Source organism: Parasteatoda tepidariorum, chromosome 3 (genome assembly GCF_982258835.1).
Source record: "Parasteatoda tepidariorum strain Cologne lab strain chromosome 3, Ptep-v5.0, whole genome shotgun sequence".
NCBI lineage: Eukaryota > Metazoa > Arthropoda > Arachnida > Araneae > Theridiidae > Parasteatoda > Parasteatoda tepidariorum.
In genome coordinates this window covers 32,765,252-32,786,706 of record NC_141757.1, presented here as the reverse complement: position 1 = coordinate 32,786,706, position 21,455 = coordinate 32,765,252, and the positions used below count along the sequence as shown (strand labels likewise).

The following is a 21,455-nucleotide window of genomic DNA, read 5'->3' as shown; positions in this document are numbered from 1 at the left end:
AATCTGATTTTTTTATGTTTTCGAATTAAAGCTCTTATAAAATGTGTATCATACTTAGAATTGTAAAAAAACAATATTATAGCTTAATTATTTAATGTTATTTAATAAAATTAAAATTATTTAATTTTTACAAAGCTACCCTCAAAGTAAATAAAATCATCGCAATTTCTTATCAAGGTCAACATCTTCATGAATTGTAATTAAATTTCATTATATACACTAACTGCATATTTAATAACTTTTAAAAGTATTTACATCTAACCAAACTTTAAATGAATATTATTAAAACATTTTCACTAAACAGCTAACTATGTGTGACACAGCTAATGTAACATAACTTAAGTCTCTTATCACTTTTATCCACATATTGTATTTATTACTATTATTTATTATTCTATTTTGAACATCTATCAATAATTTTCTTACTTTCTCCTTTCATTATTTCTCTTAACTTAAATTGATGCTTTAAAAATATCAGTTGATTTAAATCAATGACTTTTTTTTTTTTTAAAGAAACTTCTTTTTAAATCGTAATTTAAATCATCCTTAATCTGGTAGCTTATTGAATACAGAATTCATTAAAAATAACTTAATACAAATTTGTCTGTAAAAAATCCTGTATTTGAGTAAATCCTGTTGCAATGTGTTTCATTTTGTTTCTGAGCACTAATGGTGGTGTATTACCAGGTGTATTTACATTTAGGGGGTGGGGATTCTTAATTTGCCAAATAAAATTTCAATTTTACCAAATCAAAAAATTAAACTGCTTAATATCCCATGTCTGATAATAATTTAAGTTTTTCTGTGGATAAGAGTTTTTACAGTAATTTGTTTTTAAAAGAAAAAAAGGTGGTCCTCTTGGCCTGCAGTGATTAAAGCAATTTTTTTTTTAATGTTTATTTTGCTAAAGTCATGTATGAAGGCAGAAACTAATATGAAAATTCATCTATATCTTTAAATATACCCATTAAGTTGTACCATCGTGCTACCTTGGTAAAGTATTTATTGTGTAATATGTCTGTTAAATTGTTATTCTCTCTGTCGTTCTTCTCTTAAAAAAATAAAGTATAAAAGAAATTTTGTTTTCAGTGTTAAAATTACTATGTAAGGCTATAAGCAAGTTATTTTTTTAACAATTTTATTATAAAATATAGAGCATTAGATAGTTACTAAAGTTAACACGAAAGTAAAAAAAAAAATATTCCTGTCATACAACATTTAGCTAAGCCTAACTATATACCCACTGTTAAACAATTCTTAATAAATAAAATTTTGAAATTTACTTAAATTTCTATGTAGATCTGTTCTTTAGATGTCCCTTTACCAGTTTGAACTAAAATTAATGGGTTTTGACAGTTTTTAATGATATTAGAAGAAAGTACATCAACAACTTAAACTAACATACCATTTAAATTGATCATAAACAGATAGTTTGTAAACCTTAAATTTTTTTATCAGATTATAGAGCTAAAATAAAATTGCTTGCTGAAATCTCAGCAAATGTCTCTAACACCCCATGTACCCACTTTACCTCACTTGACCCTATTCTTTTTTGGGATATTTATTGAACAAAAGTGAATATTTGTTTATTGAAAATATTAATTAATAATCGATAAAGTTTTTAGAAAAAACATGTTTCATTCTTTTAATAATTTTAACTTAGGGTATAAAATAATGTTGTACCTTTTATTTGAAATAATCCAAGGAAAAAACGAGTTAAAACCAGTTTTTTTTTTTTTTTTTTTAAAGTTTTTTTTTAATCCTGTTCCCTGGAAATAATCATCTACAGCTTACAATTATGTTTTAAGTTACTAATATTGTTTTCAATGTTATTTTGCTGCACTAAGATAATTGAAATCATTTTCAATAAATAAAGAAAAATTGGGAAGATTTCTATTTTGTGATTTCTTTAAGTACCATTTGAAAAGATATTTCATGGCATAGTATGTTTTGTTCAGACGTTTTTTATACATTGCCTTTCTATTTAATCTGATCATTCTGGTTTTTATTTATTAAAGCATTTTTCTTTATTGTTGAATTAAGTTTCTTTTTGGATTGAAATTGTCAATTTGAAATACTGCAATTTTTCATTAATGCATATCTTTTTTATAAAAATAGCTAAGTTATTCCAGAAATATTTTATTATTGACAGAAAGTTAATATAATTACAGCTTTAAAAAAATCATTATTGGTTACTCTTATAAACCTTTGTACAGAACTAAGGTTCAGTAAAACTAAACACATATTTTAGAAACCACGAAAGCAATAAACAAATTCTTTTTTTAAAGGAAAGATCCTTGTATTCTAACCAATTCTTTATCCCATCTGCCTACATGACAATTAGTGGTTTAAAAAAAAACATAGTATTGTAATGCAATACCTGAAAATGGACTTTTCTAATCCTTCAACTTAAAGGCTCTATCTAACTTTCGATTTATATCGATGAGCCAAGTGTTTGAATTCAGATGTCCTGCACTCATAAATCTGACAATCGAAAAAATTTAAATGTTGTCATTTATAAATGATTCCATTCTTGTAAATATGGTGACGATAATGGGACTGATTTCCCTTAATAAAAAATATTAAACTGCAGGCACATTGTATTTTTAGTTCCATATAAATATTTGAGGTATTTTTACATTTACTTCATATAGCCCATTTTTCATTGATGTATGGCACTTGAAACAACCATCAGTAACTTATTTAAGATGTAAAACTCTTTTCAGTCTTTTAATTCAGAAGCAAAATAACTGAATTTTCTTGAAAATTTTGCTTTTTTAAATTATTGCATTGTCATTTTTCAAGGTGACCACAGAACAAGGAAAAATCAAAAAATTTTGCCAATCTGGAAATATAAAGAAATTTTACGACCGAAAAGTTTAGGAAATTGAATAATTTTATTTTTAAAATACTGAAAAATCTGATATTTTTTGAAAAAAAAAAAGTTTGTATTTTAATATATATTTTTTTAATTGTTTATTTTTAGCTCTAATGGCACATATAATCAATATATTTTATGATTAAGAGTGAGGCTTAACTGAAAAAATAACTATAGCATTTGTGTAAATAACATCAAAAATTAAGCAAATCCAATAAAATCAGTCTGGAAAAGTCAATGAATTTTTTTTTCTGTCAGGGATGAGATTTTTCCACTTTTTTAGCAGGTATCCGCTTCTTTCGCTTTTGTCTGTCGAATTTCAGCCTTTTTATCAAAAACTCTGATTCTCTGAAAGTTTCTTTTTTTTTTTAATAAATATTCCTCTTTTTCTGGAAGTTCAGTCATTGAAAAAAAATAGTTATATTCATTTCGGATTTTCAAAGATGAACAAAAAATTTAATCTACGTAGCTGCCAACCTTTCCGCATTTTAACTTATTTTAGCTATTTTCTCTGCTTATACGCGCAGAAAATAAGATTTCCTGTAGTTTTGCCTGCCTCCCAGATAGCTCATTTTTTTGTAATTCAGACGTTTGCAGGCGTAATTCAGACGCTGCTTCCTGTTTGCGCCAGGAAACAGCGACAAACAAAATAATTTTTTAAAAATAGCGGGGGATTATAATATTTATTTGCTCATTCAATTAATCTTGTAAATTTTTATTTATTATGGCTAAACAATACAAAAAAGCCTTTTAGAAATCTCCGGCCCAGAATCTGCTAATATCTTGAGTCTTATTCACGTGACTTTAATATTGAACATTGTATTTCGTATTAACTTGATTTAAAAGTTGCGCATTGCGATTCTTATTCACGCATTTAAATATCGTACATTGTGATTCCTATTTACGAGTTTTAAAAATCCATGATCGCGATTTGTATTTACGTGTTTTTAAAATCGCGGTTGATTCGAAATTTTCTCGTTGCGACTCTTATTTACATGATTTAAGTGTCGTACATTGCGATTCTTATTTACAAGATTTAAAAATCCAATAGCGCAATTTGTATTTACACGTTTTTTAAAACTCTATTTAGTGATTTGTATTCACGTGAGTTTAAAATACATTGTCGTGATTTGTTTATGTGGTTGTAATATCAAACATTGATTTTCGTATTTATAGATTAGACATTGGGATTCGTATTTACACAATCTAAAAATTCCGCATCATGATTTGTATTTTCGCATTTTTGAAATCCAATATCCAGTTTCATATTCACATGATTTAAAAGCCACATATCAGGATTTGTATTCTCTCAATTTAAAATCAAATATTGCAATACTTATTCACACACTTTTAAAATCATGCATATGATTCAAATTTTATGTGATTCATATTGATGCAATTTTTAAATTAATCATCGGGATTGATTATCACATGTTTTAAAAGTTTAAAAAATCACACTTTTTTGCAAATTTTTGGATATTATAGCTTCTATAGTTCGTTCACCAGAAGTTGGCACATGGCTCCACCTCCTCGAGTTCATTTCTGCTGAGGAGTAAGAGGGGAAACATCTCTGCATTTGAAAATGAAACAACCCTTAATGCACGCCAAATGCAAACAGTGGATTATTTTTCAGTCACTTACTTCACTTTATCATCTGCTGTTATACCTTTCCTTACTCTAGCTAATTAAATATATTGCAGCAAAATGTCTCAAAATGGACAAAATATTCACTCAAAAGAAAGAAATATTATCAAATTTATGAAATATTTAATGTTAAAAAAATGCACGTTAAGATTGTGAAATAAATATTTTATTCATACGATCACCAAATAGCAACCTTATTCAGGATTGTTCATATCTTTCTTCCAAAAATAGCAAAATTTTATCATCGGATACCGCGTGATGAAGACAGAGCCAAGTTCCAGCTCCTGGGTGAACAAACTATTATTTATATATATTATATATACATATATTATATTATATACAGTGGAACAGTTGGTTTTTGTAGAAAATAACTTCTAACGCAGGAAAACTTTTAAATGGGAACTTTTTAAACCGGTTCTACTGTATATATATTATGTTATTTTTATATATTATTTATATATATATAACTGTTGTTTTTATATATATATATATTCATTCATTCATTCTTGGATTTTCTCCTTTTTACTCTCTGACTACTCTCATCCCTGCTGAATGTTTGTGGCAATCTTGTTTTTGTTTTGAATGGTTTAAAAGTTACTGGTATTCGTTTAATTAAAATTCTGCTTCAATCATTAGGTATTCTGCCTACAGGTTCAACAAATACTTGGACTGGAGGAAGTACACTTTCCTACACTCAGTCTATGGTGCCCCCGGAAAATAACTTACCTCTGCGTCCACAAGGAACTAACTTCTGTAAGTACTGTAACTTTCTGCATTTGCTCCTGAAGTCAAATCATATACCTATCATACTTTATGTGTGGTCTATCTGACTCAGGGATTGCAAACTTTCTTGAAGGAAGAGTGAGAATGTTTTTTCTAGAAAAAAAAAATTATTCATGTCAATTCCAGCCTGACTAATAATGATAAAATGAGGAAAAAAATCTTATTTATAGCCTATGAAATTTTTACTCAAATACTGTATTAAACTAAACACCCCCAACTCATTCAAATGCCCCCTGGACAATTGGACAAACAATCTATGCCGAATAAACTAAATGACCTCTTCTGCTAGACGTTCTTGTAAGATATTTTTTTATTACTAAGTGGAGCAAAATTTTGCTTTCTTATAATTATTCAATGGGGAGAAGAAAAAACTGGTTCAGCAAAGAGTGTGTCTTTTTGCTTCCTTTTTCCAGGACAGCAAAGATGACTTTATGGGAAATTAATGGTTTATCTTCTTCAGGGAAGTACTTTATCATTAACTGGGAATGAAGATTCTTGGTTAATGACTTAACCCACTGGCGGTTCTGCACGTAAAAAGTCGTATTTTAACCTTCTCTGCTTTGCAAAACTGCTTTTTCCATTTTATTAGATATGGAAATAGTGAGGTGAGAAACATTCTCCCAATTTCGCCCATTTGCTAATCCACCAGTGGGTTGAGAGAGATGAAAAAGAAGGGAAAGGGTGAATGAACAGTAAAGCCATCTAAATTGTTCCTGTAACCATTATATATTGCTCCAAATTGCAAAACTTAAACTTCTACTTTAAGTTTTAGTTGTTTAGTTACCTAAGTTTTAGTTAAGTTTAGTTACTAGAAAAAATTTGCTTTTTCAAGTTTAAATCATATTATATGTACCATTTCTCTAAATATTTAAGATTTCACTAAATTAATCCTAAACATTTTGTTTAACCAAGCTTTTGTTCATATTTTTTTTCTAGGGGGACATCAGCAATTGCATGCTGATGTAGCTTTACAGCAGGGCACTCTCTCTAATCAACCAGGTATGGTAAAAAAAATCCTTCTTAAAAAAATAATAATTTAAAATATGAAGGTCGCTGAAAAATTTACTTCATGTTGAGCGTTATTCTTATATTGTGCACAAAGACTACTTGCTTCATTTATTTCATGGCTATACTCATGCTTGGCACTATGTAAATCACTTTTTTGAAAAAATCATTGTTCTAATATAAATATTTGTTTGTTGTTTTGAAAAAAATTTATTCTGAACTAATTAAAGTTTTTTTAAGAAATTATTAATTCAAGTTTAAAATATTTCTACATATTGTAATTAATAAATATATTCTTTTAGGTGGAATTTTTTTATTTAAGTTATTGTTTAATTTTTTTCATAAAAAAAGCAGGGTTGGCTGATTTAAATCCATGTGGTTTAAATGACTGTTGAAACTAGACGATTTTTTCAATAAGTAAAATTTCTACTCTTTTTATAATTTTTTTTAGTTTGAATATTTCCAAAGGAAAAATAAAGTTATCTCTTATTTTTTTTACAATTTTGAGTTTAATTGCTAATTCCTATACTTTCAATAAACATAAAACTTCAGTTTTTAAATGTTTATGCTGAATTAAATTTTTGACAAAAATAGCTATGTAAAATAAATTAATGCAAGCAAATTTTAGATAAAATCATGAAATGACTCGAAAATGCTTGAAATAAAATAGGCCATTACTAATTCTGTTGACTTTCAAAATTAGTTCAATTGTGTAATTATTGAAAGAATTAAAGTTTCTCAAATATTATCTTTATGTGCTTGTTAAAGATGCATAGCGCTTGCTGCAATCAAAAATATAAATGGGTATAAGGTGCTTTTCTCAATTTAGTTACTTGACTAAGCAAATTTGTATTGTATCAGGGTTGCCACTCTACATGGAGAACAGGGAAAACCTGGAAAATACAGGGAATTTAAAAATCACCTCAAATAACAGGGAAAATGCAGGGAATTTTGATTTTTTCCTTGCAAACTGGGAAAATACAGGGAATTTTGTTTCTTATTTTTGTCTTTTAAAAAATGGTACTCACTCAAAGCGTAATCTATGGGATATTTAGCCATGATATTTCAGCTATACTAAACTATTTCACTTACTATAACATTATTTAAATATGTTCAGCTGTTTTCCCACCAATTAAAACTAATAAATATAGTTAGCCCTATATAGCTCACAAAAGAGCACAGTAATTGTTGTTTCCTTTTAATATATTGTGTATAATAGTTCAGGGAAAACACAGGGAATTTTTTTCCAGATTTGAGTGGCAACCCTGTGTATATATGCAGTATGCTTATATTCATTATTGTAATATTTCAAAAAGAAAAAAATTCACTTTACGAAAATACATTCAAAATTCGCTTAAAATATATATTTTTCTTAATGCGGCAGAACATCATCAATATAAACATTGTTATATTTTAAGCTCTATTAAGTTAAAATAAATAACATGAAAGTAATTTAATCTTTGTTTTTCTATCTATTAGAACTTTACTGTTTTATTTATTTGTATTTATGTAAATTTTAGAATATTTCCATTGTATTTATGTAGTCCATCTATTTGTAAATTTTAGAAAATTCCCTAAAAGTGAGTAAGTTTCCTAAAAAATCCTTTTTGAAATAGAATTTTTTTACAGATTATTGCTTGCTTCATTATTTATATAATACATAATGAAGCAAACCTCATTTATCGAAATCAGTTTAAAACTTTTTTATTGTAAAATATTCAATTTAATTTTATTCAGAACTCTCTTTTTAAATTAATTTAAAAAAATCCTTTAATCTTTGCTGAATTAAATGCCTTTTAATATTCGAAATCATGAGTGTACATAATACATAACATTTCAAATATGTTAAATGTCAATCATAACTGGAAAATATTACAATTTTTCTATTTTGATGACTTATACAAATCCCTAAAATTCCCTATGTGTTAAATATTTAGTACATCATGCAACAATTATTATGAAATTTATATAATTTTGTAAAATCTACTGGATTTTTTTCTATCATTGTTGACAGCTATGTATATTAATGCTGCATATTGTATACTACAAAATAATGACATTAACCTATTTACTATCAAGTTATTTTGATGATTTCACTACATAAATTGTAAATTTTTTTTAATTGAAAAAATTAAATGTTTAGTACAAAATAAGATATACTTAGTAGTTAAAAATTTATATTTTGAATTTAATTCATAAAAATTTTAAGGTTTTGTAGCCACTGCATATTTATTTGAGGCAGCTGCCCCTCAGTGTGGCAGTGGTAAAGTTCGCTTCTAGCGGCGCATTCTTTTCTAAAAATATTTAAAAAAAAAAAAAAAAAAAAACTCATCATAATGACGTTTTAAAGAACTGGGTTTGTTTTTTTTAGTTTGTGGGTGGGTCAAAAATTCTAAAAAAGGGCAAAATTGATGTAAATACATAAAGTAAAAGGATGCGTAGCATTTTTAAAAAGTGCTTAAAGGTGCTTTTTTTCGATTTTCGTTTTTTAAAAGCCCTTAAAGATGCTTTTTTCATTGGGTGTTTTTAAAAAGTGCTTAATTTTCCCTTTTTCAAAATTAGATTTTTCCTTTACCATGTTGATTTTCACTGCGAATTATGCAGTAAGACACAGTTCACATTGTTCTATTTGATGTTTTCACAATTCATTCAACCCGAATCTATTTCAGCATATTGTCAGTCCGTAGCATATGAAAAGGCCATTCCTTTTACATGATTCAAAACTTCCTGATTTTTGACAATTGTCAAAACAATGCCAGCATTTTTTTTTATTTATTTATTTTTTTGACATGACGGTTAAAACAAGATAAAACAGCCAAATGTCACAAACTTTCCAACCCTGCCCGATTATGATATTTTTTTGAAGTGCATAAAAATATTTTTTGAGTGCTTGAAAAGTGCTTAAAATATGCTTATTTTTTGTTGAATAATTTGGCTATACACCCTGAGTAAGATACATAAAGTAAGCTGGAATAGAAATCAGTGTGCATAATGTAAGAAAAGTTGTAATTGTAAATGGTTTTTTACTTGCCTTCATATTAAAAAGAAGTTTTAATGATTTCACTTTATTTTTTCAAAGCCCCTGAATATTGGTGCTCTATTGCGTATTTTGAACTTGACCAACAAGTGGGTGAAACTTTCAAAGTTTCCTCAACCTACACGAGCGTTATTGTTGATGGCTATGTAGATCCATCTGGTGGAAACCGTTTCTGCTTGGGTGCTCTCTCTAATGTACATAGGACCGAACAAAGTGAGAGGCCTAGGTGAGTCTCACTAAAATATTTTATGTTTAAAAATTAAATTTCTGATCTTGAAAAATATCTACTACTACAATACATAAGTAAAAATATAAAAATAACCCTACTGTTATAGTAAAGTTGACATACTTGAGTTATCACCTCCGTAAGATGCTCCCTCCCACTTTGAGCCATTGAAAATTCTCTCTATTGTCCCTCAAAAAATCACAATTTTTGAAATCTCCTTCATTAAAACCCATACAAATTTATTTCCTTTGAAAATCGTTAAAAAAAAGTAAAGTCGCCATAAAAAAATTCTGCAAAAATCCCTGATCTTAAATGTTTCCATACTCTGAGAGTGTCTTATTTTTACAGACATACTTGTTGAGAAATAATTTTATTTTATTTAATTATTTTTTGCATTTTTTTATTTTTAATATACAGTTTTAAAAAAAATTTGAAGTATGTTTGCAGGAAATGGTGTTTTGGAGTTCAGAAACTTGCAGAGTTTTCCATAATAACTGCCTTTACTGGAAAACTTTATGTTAACTTTACTGGAAAAGATAAACATTTCCCAACTTGAAGCCGTTCATTGTTCAGGTCAATGAAAGCAAGACAGATTTAAAGTCATCTAAAACCAGTTGGTTTGAAAAAGGAAACTTAAAACTAACAAGCACATTTCAGTTTTTCTAGACATTTAATCATGTTTTTGATAACTTTAACCACACTCTCGCTAATCACACCACGGTACCAATTCAGAAACAAATCTCTTTGCTAAGTTAAAAATTGAACCTACAGAACGTTGATTCAGGATGTTAATTATTTAATTAAAGCTTACATTTTCACCACGATTTTGAAATTATATCCAATCACCAAACTATCGTATTCTTGACCTTCAACTTGAAGAAAATTGACTGTACAGTACAAAGCCCTGTGTACGGAGATTGGTTTACCGGAAGGGTCTTTTTTCCAAACACTTTTTATTACAACACACAAAAAAACTTTTTCAAAAAAAAATTTTTTTTTTTTTTTTTTACATTTGGGATTTGTTGTAAAAGATGCAGGAATTAGAATTCTACGTTTATCGCTAATTTCCGCTTCTCTTTTATTTTTACCCAACTTCGATTTTAATCCGATTTCCGGTACAATATGAAAAAAAAATTGGATATCACAGAAACCAAATTCAGCATTTCACTACAGCGCATAGAAAATATTTTTTACGTCTCGTTTAAAAGAATTATTACCTTTAAGAATCACATGGTGATTTTCAGAGTGCTCAAAAATTTCACATTTGAGATGAAATTGTCACTACAAAAGCGGTTCATTAATTGGCTATTCAATAGCGAGATTCGGAACTTGCGGATTGTGATAATATTCAATTGAAATTTTAAAAACTATTTGGGAACCTGAAACCATTGAAGTGGAGATTGACAGAACCACATGGGTAATAAAAATTGGTACAAATCGAGATATTAAAAAGTAATTCTAAAAATTTCACTTTTGTAAATCCACACTATAATAATTGAGTGCATAATGCTCTATTTGAGGTTTGTCAATCAAAATAATGTTGTATTAAAACATTGCGATTTTAAAAACAAACAGTACATCCGATTTAAGAGCTACTGAAAAAACTATCAGCAAAACCACACAAATTCACTGTGGAATCGTCGCTGTTTTAGTAAATTGAAAAAGAATTACTAACTGAAAAGCGTAATTCGAAATTTGCGTCAAAATCATGTGGAAATCTGTGACAAAATCTTTGGAAATAGCGCAACCCCGTGGATTTATTCGTTGTTGATTGAAATTAATGTTACGTATGATCTATTTGTTATTTTTTATAGAATTAGGATTTCCGATGTTTGGTTATCTTAAAGACCTTTTATCCGGAAAAATCTTTTTTCAGATTTTGCCAAAATCCCGACTATTCCGGAAAAGGGACTCCACTGTATTTTAAAAGTATTTGTAATCTAGTTTTAACAAATTACCCACATTTGGTCTAAAAAGCAGTTTTGCATGTTAGTTACTCTCTTATAAACAGTGTGTGTACTCAGTCTGTTGTATTTATAACTGATGTTCTTATAGGTTGCATATTGGTAAAGGAGTGCAATTAGATCTGAGAGGGGAGGGTGATGTGTGGCTGAGATGCCTTAGCGATTACAGTGTCTTTGTGCAGAGTTACTATCTGGATCGGGAAGCAGGAAGAGCACCAGGTGATGCTGTGCACAAGATATATCCAAGTGCCTACATTAAGGTAGATAACTGTTGACTGTACTAATCTTTGTTTATTATTATTTTAAATTTAAAATTATTTTTATTTGTTTATTTTCATCAGATAATGAGCAATAATTATACTTAGACATTAAAATTGACATAACATAAACACAAAAATATATAATATTTTTATAATATATATATTATATGTATATATTATGTATTATATTTTATGAAAATTATCTATACACTCAGTGATTGATATAATGACCCACATGGTTTAAGCAAAAACGGATGTTATAACGTGAAGTGGCTATAACATAAATGCTTTAAACAACTGTACGCAAATGCAGGTTAGTTCTATCAAAAAATCCTCCACCAGGGCAAATTTCTCCCAATACTTGATCCAGGAGTTCCCTTGTCCTTTCGGATTGGGTTCAAAAATACAAGGCTACGGAGTTGAGCATTGGTAGCCGTAAACCTAAAATTGGGTTAGCTGTTCAATGACGGTTATAAGAAGAATGTATTACAATTCTTAAGTCGTGTGGTTCAAGACATAAAGTACTCGCCTTCCGATGAGGTGACCCGATTTCGAATCCCTTTGATGCCTGGTCGATACGAATTCCGCATCCAGCTTGCACCAACCACAGTGCTGACATGAAATATCCTCAGTGGTAAATGGATCATTGGCTAGAGTCCCCTTGCCATCAGGCTAACCGTGGGAGGTTTTCCTCCATGTAATGTAAATGCAGGTTAGTTCCAATGTCCTTAACAGAGGCAAATTTTTCCCAATACTTGATCCAGGGCATCCCTTATCTTCTGGATTAGGTTCAAAATTAAAAGGCTACGAAGTTGAACATTAGCAGTCATAAACTCAAAATTAGATCAGCTGTTCAATGAAGATTATTGAATAAAAAATAGTAACTCTTAGATGAAAAAATACTTGTTCAGTTTTAAAAAGTAATGCTTTACTTTTAAAAGAATGAGATAACTAACCTAAACATTGATAATGATGCAATTTTTTTTCTATATTAATATGTATTTAAAAGTACTCTTTAAAATTATACTTCATATGTGAAAAATAAAATAATAGTTTGCATGCTTTTGGACTGCCATTTTTGATAAATAGCATTAATCAAGATAACTGTGAGGACCACATGTTTTAACTTGAAAAAATGAACTCTGACATTTCACAGGGAAAAAAAATGAGTACAACTTTTTAAAAAAATGATTAATACATTTATAGTATCCTTTGAAAAGACAGTGACACTGTAGCAACCACATTGCCAAGCAACCACAGCACCATCTGAACACGCAGTAGATGCTCAGACTTTGGACAGAACGGACTTTCCTTTTCCTCCTTATCGTAATTATTCAAATTTATGTTTGTCCATGTGCTATTTGTTATTAATAAAAATCTTTGGCACTAAGCTTTTCTTTATTTAAACCGATCTGGCTAGATCTCAATGTGGCGCCCAACGTCTTCTGTTCAAAATTAGTCTGCGCGTCTGCTCGATAATATTTTCAGGTGGAAAACCCTTTCCCGCTCAAAAACATTTTCCTTGGAAATCCCCTTTTCCCGCTCAACAACACACGTTTGAATTACAGTGTTTCTACTGTATTAAGGTTTTTTTTTCTGTACTGGGTCTCATTTCCCCAACACCCCTGATAGCATTTATTTAACTATCCTGTTCCAGTACTGGATAAGTATACTTTTATGGTAGTAAAATTTACGAATAAAATAATAATTACAAAATATTGATTTGAAACTTTATGATAAAGTGTTATGTTGTATAGTACGCTCAATGATGATACTAAAACAAAACCATATTACGATATATAGTAATTCTGTGTGTTAACGTTAAATATGTTATCAGTATTTTGAAACCTTGATGCTAAAAAATAATTTATTTAAAGCTTCTCTAAGAATCTAGTAGGGAAATATTTCATGATAGTTATCTCTTTATGTGTCAAAGTGAATATATATTGTGCCAAAGCTTAGAAACTGTATTCTAATTATTTAAACATTGAATTTTTCACATTAAAAAGTGTGTTTGAAATAATTCATTCATTCTTAAATTATTTTATATGAGTATCACTTTCACTTAAATACTTGCGTGTCTATGAATCAGACAAGATTCTTTATTGCTTCCTGCTGCGCCAAAACCACAAACAAATTTCTTTTTCAAGCATGGTAAAATGAAAGTGTTTATAAAATGTTATCAAAACTGAAAATTATGCTAATTATTACCAAGAGCTAATGTCTTAATTGTTACTATATAAATTTAGTTTTATTTTCATTAATCTCAAATACAGAGATATAATGCATTTTGCTAGGATTATAATAAAGCATGGTATTTTTAAAGAAACAAACACAAATTAGAACTAAGAAAGGAAAAAAAATATTTAAATATGGTATTTCTTTTTAATTAATTCGTGTAACTTTTAGTATTGTTTTAATCTTACAATTTTTATGTGTTACTACATTTTGTTTTTAAAAAAAGAAGACACTTTTTTTTTCTTTTTTGCTATATCGCTATAGACAATCTATAATAAATAATTCACTTTATATATATATATGTTCCTATATTAAATACACATTTGTGAGAAAGGTGAATAATTTTGGTAAATAAGGAGTTGTGTATTTTGAAAAATACAGAATCTTTATTTTGGTTAAGTAAAGTTTTTATCAAGGAATATAAAAGTAAATAATTTAAGAAAATTTATTATTGCTTTACTTTTGGAGTAATGGAAATAATGAGTGAAGCAATTAAATTTATTAGATGGTAACACATGTGCATTTTATGAATAAAATTTTTATTTCATGCATTCTGGCCATGAAACATTTTTCTCTCAATGTGGTATTAAAATAACTTATTCACTGAATAAATGCTCTTGAATGAAGTAAAATGTTTGTATGTTGTTAAAAGCAGTAAGGTTTATTGTTCAAAATATTGAGTTTATTTACAATATTGATGTTTAATTTTTGTATATACAGAATCATATATTGAAAGTTTATCAATGTACTGAAAGTTATAATTTACTTTACCATTACTTGCTTTACAGTTTACATAATTGAGAACACATTGTATATTTCCATTTTTCATTGGTTGTTTGAATAGGTTATAATATTTACTGGTTTAAATTATCTCAAGTAATATTGTGTGATAGGGAATTAAAAGATAAACTATTATTCGAAACATTTCATATTAAATTAAGTGACATTTTAAGACTTATTAAGATTGTCAAGCCTGCAATAAGTGTTAAATAATTTCTATTAAGTGGTGCTTTTCCAACTACTACAGTGACATTTTTGGGAAAGGGAAAAAAAGTTGATCTAAGTGTATTATTTGAAGAAATGGGTCTCGAGGTTCCTCCCGATGCTAAAGTAATACAACTGAAAGAACTGATCACGAAAAATTTTGAATATGGGGAGAACTTTTGTAAAAATCTATTACAAACAATAATTGATGAAAGGGTTAGAAAAAATTTGTGAAAAAACGAACAACGAAAAAAGCAAAAGTTCAAGATTGGATTACTAGAGTAAGAGAACATCTACAAAAATATTAGTTAAAAATATTTAAGCTTCAAGCTAGGGCACAAAAAGTTTCAGAAACTTCTCCTGTCAATATAACTTCAATTCAGCCAAGCTTACAATTAAAAAAGTAAGTTCCAAATTTCGATCCCAATACAGATGACATGTCTCTGTTTCTTAACTTGTTTCAATGACAACTTACATTTTTAAAAGTGGAAGAAGATAAATAGGTAGCATATCTTCTCAGCGCTTTCCCTAATGATATCGCTCAACTTATTGGTAGAGAAGCGGAAGAAAAAGTACAAGATTTTGGCTATATCAAGAAAATGCTTCTGAAAAGATTTAAGCTAAGTGCAGAAAAGCTTCGACAGTTGTATGCAACTTATAGAAAAACACCTGAGAAGACGACTTGGAAATTCATTTTGAACTCAAACTTTTGTCGAAAACTGGTTAATAGAATTAGACGTTAAAACTTTTCATGACTTGAAAAACTTGATTGCTGAGCAAATGAAGAAAAGAGTTCCTCCAAATGCTAAGGAGCACTTTTTAGATGTCTGGTGTGAATGGACAACACCTGAGGATTTAATTGAGAAAATGGATTTGTATGAAAACATGAATTACTACACGAAGCGAAACCAACTCCTTTCATGTCTACGATTGATCTCAAATCTGGTTACTACCAAGTTCAGGTTGATCCGAATGATCAAGATAAAACTGCATTTGTGTGTCCTTTTGGAACGTATCGTCTCAAACATATGCCCTTTGGACTTCAAAATGCCCCTGCAACATTCCGGAGATTGATTGACTTTTTCCGCAATGACATCCTAACTCTGGCTTATCTCGAAACTTTTGTCCGAGACTTTCGAGAAACACCTTTCCGACTTAAGGAGTGTATTTGAAAAAGTCATAATTTTCAAACTTCGGACCATTTGAGAAAAATGTTGCTTTGCATCTACTAAAGTGAAATATTTAGGGTTTTGGATAACCCTGAAAGGAATAGAAGTTGATCCTGAAAAAGTTGCCTCTATCCAAAGCATTCCAACCTCCCAAAAGTGTTAAAGAGTTCCAATCGTTTCTTCAAACATGTTCCTGGTTTAGAAGATACATTAAAAATTTTGCTGAGGTTTCACGACCCCTCAGTGATCTCACAAAAAAGAAATCTCGATGGAACTAGGGATTTCAACAGCAGACAGCATTCGAAACACTTGAAAAGTATCGTATAACACCTGCTGTGTTGAAACAAGCTGATGGTACTAAGCCGTATATTGTCCAAGCTGATGCCTGTAACTATGCTGTAGGAGCTGTTTTACTTCAAGGCAATGGATCCAACGAACACCCTATCGAATATACGAGCCAACTACTTTCTCTGGCTGAACGCAATTATTCGACAACAGAACGAGAAGCTCTAGCGTTTGTATGGGCTCTCAAAAAGTTTGTGTGGAATCTCTGGATGGTTAAAAGCATATGAAAACCCCTTTGACAATTGAGTTCGGTCAAAAGGAAAGAGGCCTCTTAAGAAAGGCTCTATTCATTTTTGTGAACATTTAAGATTTCTTTCTTCTTCTAAATTTTCCTTTTTGCAGGTTTTCGATCTACGACAATGCCATCGGCAAATGCAGCAACAAGCATTGACAGCCCAAGATGCAGCTGTTGCTCAAGCTGCAGCAGTAGCTGGTCATATTCCAGGGCCAAATTCAGTCGGAGGAATTGCTCCTGCAATAAGTAAGCAATATTAATGTGTTTTTAGTTTTCGTAATAAAGAAGTTCATGTTTTCTGACAACTTATAGGGGGACATTTGTTTTGATGTTTCCTAAACATTTTATACGCTGCTTTTAACGTACAGTAAACTAATTAACCATAAAATTGAGTAGCATGATGACCGTGCATTCAAGAATTTTGCAAATAGTCTGGTGAATGTTTCTCAAACTACTTTAACAGCATTATTGCATATTTTTAATTGCAGTCGTATTTCAATCAATTGCTATCTTATATTCTCTCTCTTTTTAAGCAATTTAACAATGCAAAAAAGAAAAAAAATGCATGCAAGTATCATGGGTAATAAACTCATGCAGTATTATAGAGCAGCATGAGAAGGCAGAATTTCTCTGTAATAAATAAAAGTATTGAAAAATTGTATTCCTAGTTGCATAAGGGCGCAATAATATTACCTTAGAAATAGATTATAAATAAACTGCAAAGCAGCTAGTTGGGAGTTTATTTTACTATTTTCATACAAGGTGTTTTGTAAAAATCTTCCTTAATATTTATTTTTAGAATCCATGTCAAAATTGAAATCAAAAAGTATACACATGAAATAAAAACAAAAATGCTCACCAATCACGGTTTCGAAAGGTGCAACAAGACATTCATTGCACCTTTCGGAACTGTGCTTGATTATCGCTTAAATTAAAGGAAACTGGATACAGCACAGATAATATGCATGTGAATAAAATCTCAATCATTCATTTTGAGGAATACTATTTCTATTTTTCCCTTTGTTACAAGTAGCAGATGGGCAAATAAGTTTAAGAAAGTAGTTAAAACTTTTAAGCTTATTTTAATTTATTTGGTTCATAATAATATTGTTTGCACACATTAATGTAGTACGTAACATGTATTAAAAGTATAAACATGTATAAAAAAATTTTATGATGTATTGGCCAAGACGAAATTCTGTTAACGTGAAATAATGATGATAGTCCCGCTGATTTCTTTTTAACAAAGTTCTACTGTAGAGCAGACTTTTACAATTTAAGCTTTTGATGGAAATTCATTGGTAAAAAGCAGAATTCCACAGATTTGTGGAGATGTGGTAAATCTGCTGCTTACAAAGAAAGAAGAGCTTAAAGCTCTTGATTTAATTTTTTTTTATTAAAAAAAATGGGGTTTGTCCTTTTTTTTATTCTAAATTTTCAGTCTTGAGAATGTTTATGTTAATTGTTTAAGGTTTATCTGCTGCTGCTGGCATAGGAGTAGATGACTTGAGAAGACTGTGTATTCTGAGGCTAAGCTTTGTGAAAGGCTGGGGTCCAGATTATCCTCGTCAACGCATTAAAGAGACACCCTGTTGGATTGAGGTTCATCTACACCGTGCTCTCCAGCTGCTAGATGAGGTCTTACACACTATGCCCATCCATGACCCTCGCCCACACGATTGATTGATTGAGATGTGATTTATCAGAAGGACTATGTAATTGTTTTCAAAAATATTTGCTTACGTGCAATTGTTCAGATGATTGTTTGCTTCAAGCAGAAAAAAAAAAATAAATTTCTGTTACTTTTAATGTACATTTTTTAAAATCATTTTAATTATTTAGTTTTTGTTTTGGATAAAAGTTTTTCTTTTCCACCTGGAAGCTCATTTTTTTGTTCTATTTCTGCTTTCAAACAAAAAATGTTTTAATTTGTTTTCTGTTTCTTCTTCACAAGAACAACAGCCTATTGCAGGCCGTGGCTGCTTTAGGCTCACACTTTTTCCAGCGTCTTCCATCTGTAGTCACACCTCTCCAATTCATAAGTGTTTTTTCCACTAAACGACACTATGCAGATCAAATTGAACAATCACGTGAGACATAGCCAAAAATTATATCTTTGTTGGATGGTTTGACCGACAATATTTAATTTCCCCTACATCGTTTGCATGAACTCTGGGAAATAAATATTATTGCTGGCAATAGGGAATTATGATATTTTTAAAGAGAGAGCAATATTAAAACCCTACATGAAAAATTTGCTAGGGTTTAAAAAGATAAAATAATTTCTTAATGTTTCAAAACAAATTATTTAATCATTATGCTATTTTTTTGAAAATACAATCTATGCAGTGGTGCCATCTATGGTTATAAAATGAAAATATTTCTTAGACTTAGAATGGTAAATGGCACCCTATTTATTATTAGCACCCTGGTTTTGGAACAGCCTATGCAACAAAAAATATATATATATAAGTCCCGCAGTGGACTGGTCGTTAAGACACGGTTCCCAGCAGAACACCGAAGTCAAGCATTACTGGCTGCAGTCAGTGTGCTGGTGGGTGACCACTTAGATCAGTCTGCGTAGGAATTGGTCCTCGTGCGGTATTGGTCCTCGTTAAACTATTCTACCGTAAAGTGCTCGACTTCGCGTGCAGGTCGTCGGGCTACCGAAGCAGGGGTGCCATCCCCTCTGCAGAGGATCAAAATTGTGATGGCATGTCTTCGGATCATCCTCAGGGATGTTTCCCAGACCGTCGCCAATAGCCCATTGTGCAGCTCTAGTGCGACGTAAATGAACTACAACAACAACAAAAAAATATAGCAATAAACTTGCATCAATTACTTTGGTTGTGGAATAATTGCACATTTTTTTTATAAACCTAGCTTAAATATTTATGAAGATAGGGAGATATATATAAAAAGCAATTCCTTTGTGTTATGTTTTCTTACTATAACTGTAGAAATATTCAATAAAATTAACATTAAAAATTTGGGGAAATTTTACATTAATAACACGAGTATCACTCTAAAATTTAAAAAAATTCTTTTCAAATTGCTCAAGATATATAAGCATTTAAAGTAGTTCTTTCATGAAAAACATGCCTGGGACACAATTTAAGAAAACTCATAATTTTGTTGGCAATCATATTTTGGTAACTTATCTAAAAAGACATATATGAATATTTTGAAGATGTTTGAAAAAATGTTTCTAGCAATTTTTATACTTTTTAAGATATTTCTAAATGATAGGGAGTTTTTAAAGCATTTAATTTTGTATTTTATAGCAAAATTTAGTAACAAATGATAATACCCTACAATGATTAAGGACTTTAAAATGTGATGGTATAAGGAAATAGGACATACTTTAATAGGAGATGCAATTTCTGGAAAACCCTTTACCCATTCAAAGCTTTCTTTCTAATTATTGAAAAAAAAAATTTGAAAATTGGTGGAAACTTTTTAAATTTTCAAGACGTTCAAATCGAAATTTTTTCATAAGTTACCAAATACAATTTAGAACAAAAATTATGAAAAACAATTTTTTAAATGTTTTCCGTGTATGCGCAGTATGAAAGGATGACTTAAAATGTTCAAATCTTGCGCAATTTGTAACAATTTTATTTTTTTAATATTTTTGCAATGAATAAAAAATACTTTCAAATATTTGTTCAATTTTATTGAATATTTCTGTTGTAAGAAAACACAAGGAAAAAATCTAAGATTTTATAAAAATGTTTCCCCCCCCCCCGATGCCCAGCTGGAGAATAACCTTTTGTCATACAGGCATCTGAAGGGCAGATTTGTTGGCCACTCTTTCAGGGACACCATATTAGGTGGGCCAACGTTGCTCCCACAGTATGGACAAAGAATGAACGAACACCCATGCCTTGCCCGTGGTTTGAACCCAGAACCTTTCTGATGCAAGGCCAGTTCCTTGACTCCTACACAGGCCGGCATTTATAAAAATGTTTTTTCTCTGAATATTTACGCTACGTTTATGAAATTCTGTGCAGCCATTTCTTATGATAACCAAAATACAAGTTACAAGCTTATTGTAGATATTTTTAAGAATAACGTTCGAAACACTCTTTTTCGGTCGTAACTTATTGCCGATCCCTCAAATCTACTCGATTAAAATACCCAAAAAGTGAGGGAAATTGTATTTGAAGTACCCGTAAATTCTGTCATTTTTTAAAAATAGATCTTGTAATAATTATTATTTCAAGAAAAAAAATTTTCTTCTTCCCTAACAGAAAGTATAAGCTAATAATAATACAAAGCCCGGTGGCTGCATGGTAGTGCTTTTCGCTGTTGTGTCGCAGGTCTGTAGGTTTATTCTTGAACCGAGTGAAGTTGACTCAGCCTTTCATCCCTTCAGTGGGTCAATTAAATGAATATCAAGTATTCTTGCAGACTAAACACTGTGTGTTCTGTGTTTGGCTGACCACCTAACCAGAACTTCTGCTCCTGCACCCCTTGAGTCCATGGTCAAAAAAAATTAGGATGAAGACCATAGGCCTTGGCCCTAAATGGTGTTGCTGTGCTGAATTTGGATTTGTAATATATTTTACGCATGAGAATAAGTCATAACTAAAAAATTGGTAATAAAATTTATTCCACTCGTCACAAAAATCGTTTTTTTTTTTTTAATATTTGTGACAATTGTGAAAAACTTGAATTTTTAATC

General features: G+C 29.9%; 1 protein-coding gene across 8 annotated transcripts in view; it reads left to right on the top strand.

The window, feature by feature from the left end:
* The window catches only part of Med (Smad/Smad4 homolog Medea), a 44,520-nt gene extending 25,878 nt beyond the window's left edge, over positions 1-18,642 (top strand). For 4 of the 8 annotated variants that reach the window (XM_071177767.2, XM_071177794.2, XM_043052625.3 and 1 more), the window contains 6 exons: positions 5,159-5,275; positions 6,242-6,304; positions 9,390-9,573; positions 11,629-11,797; positions 16,876-17,014; positions 18,240-18,642. In XM_071177767.2, the coding sequence (XP_071033868.1) occupies positions 5,159-5,275; positions 6,242-6,304; positions 9,390-9,573; positions 11,629-11,797; positions 16,876-17,014; positions 18,240-18,451 (884 nt within the window). In that variant the 3' untranslated portion in view covers positions 18,452-18,642. The remainder of the gene's footprint in view (positions 1-5,158; positions 5,276-6,241; positions 6,305-9,389; positions 9,574-11,628; positions 11,798-16,875; positions 17,015-18,239) is intronic. The other 4 variants (XM_071177797.2, XM_071177786.2, XM_071177788.2 and 1 more) reach the window with 1 other exon arrangement.
* The last annotated feature ends 2,813 nt before the right edge of the window (positions 18,643-21,455 follow it).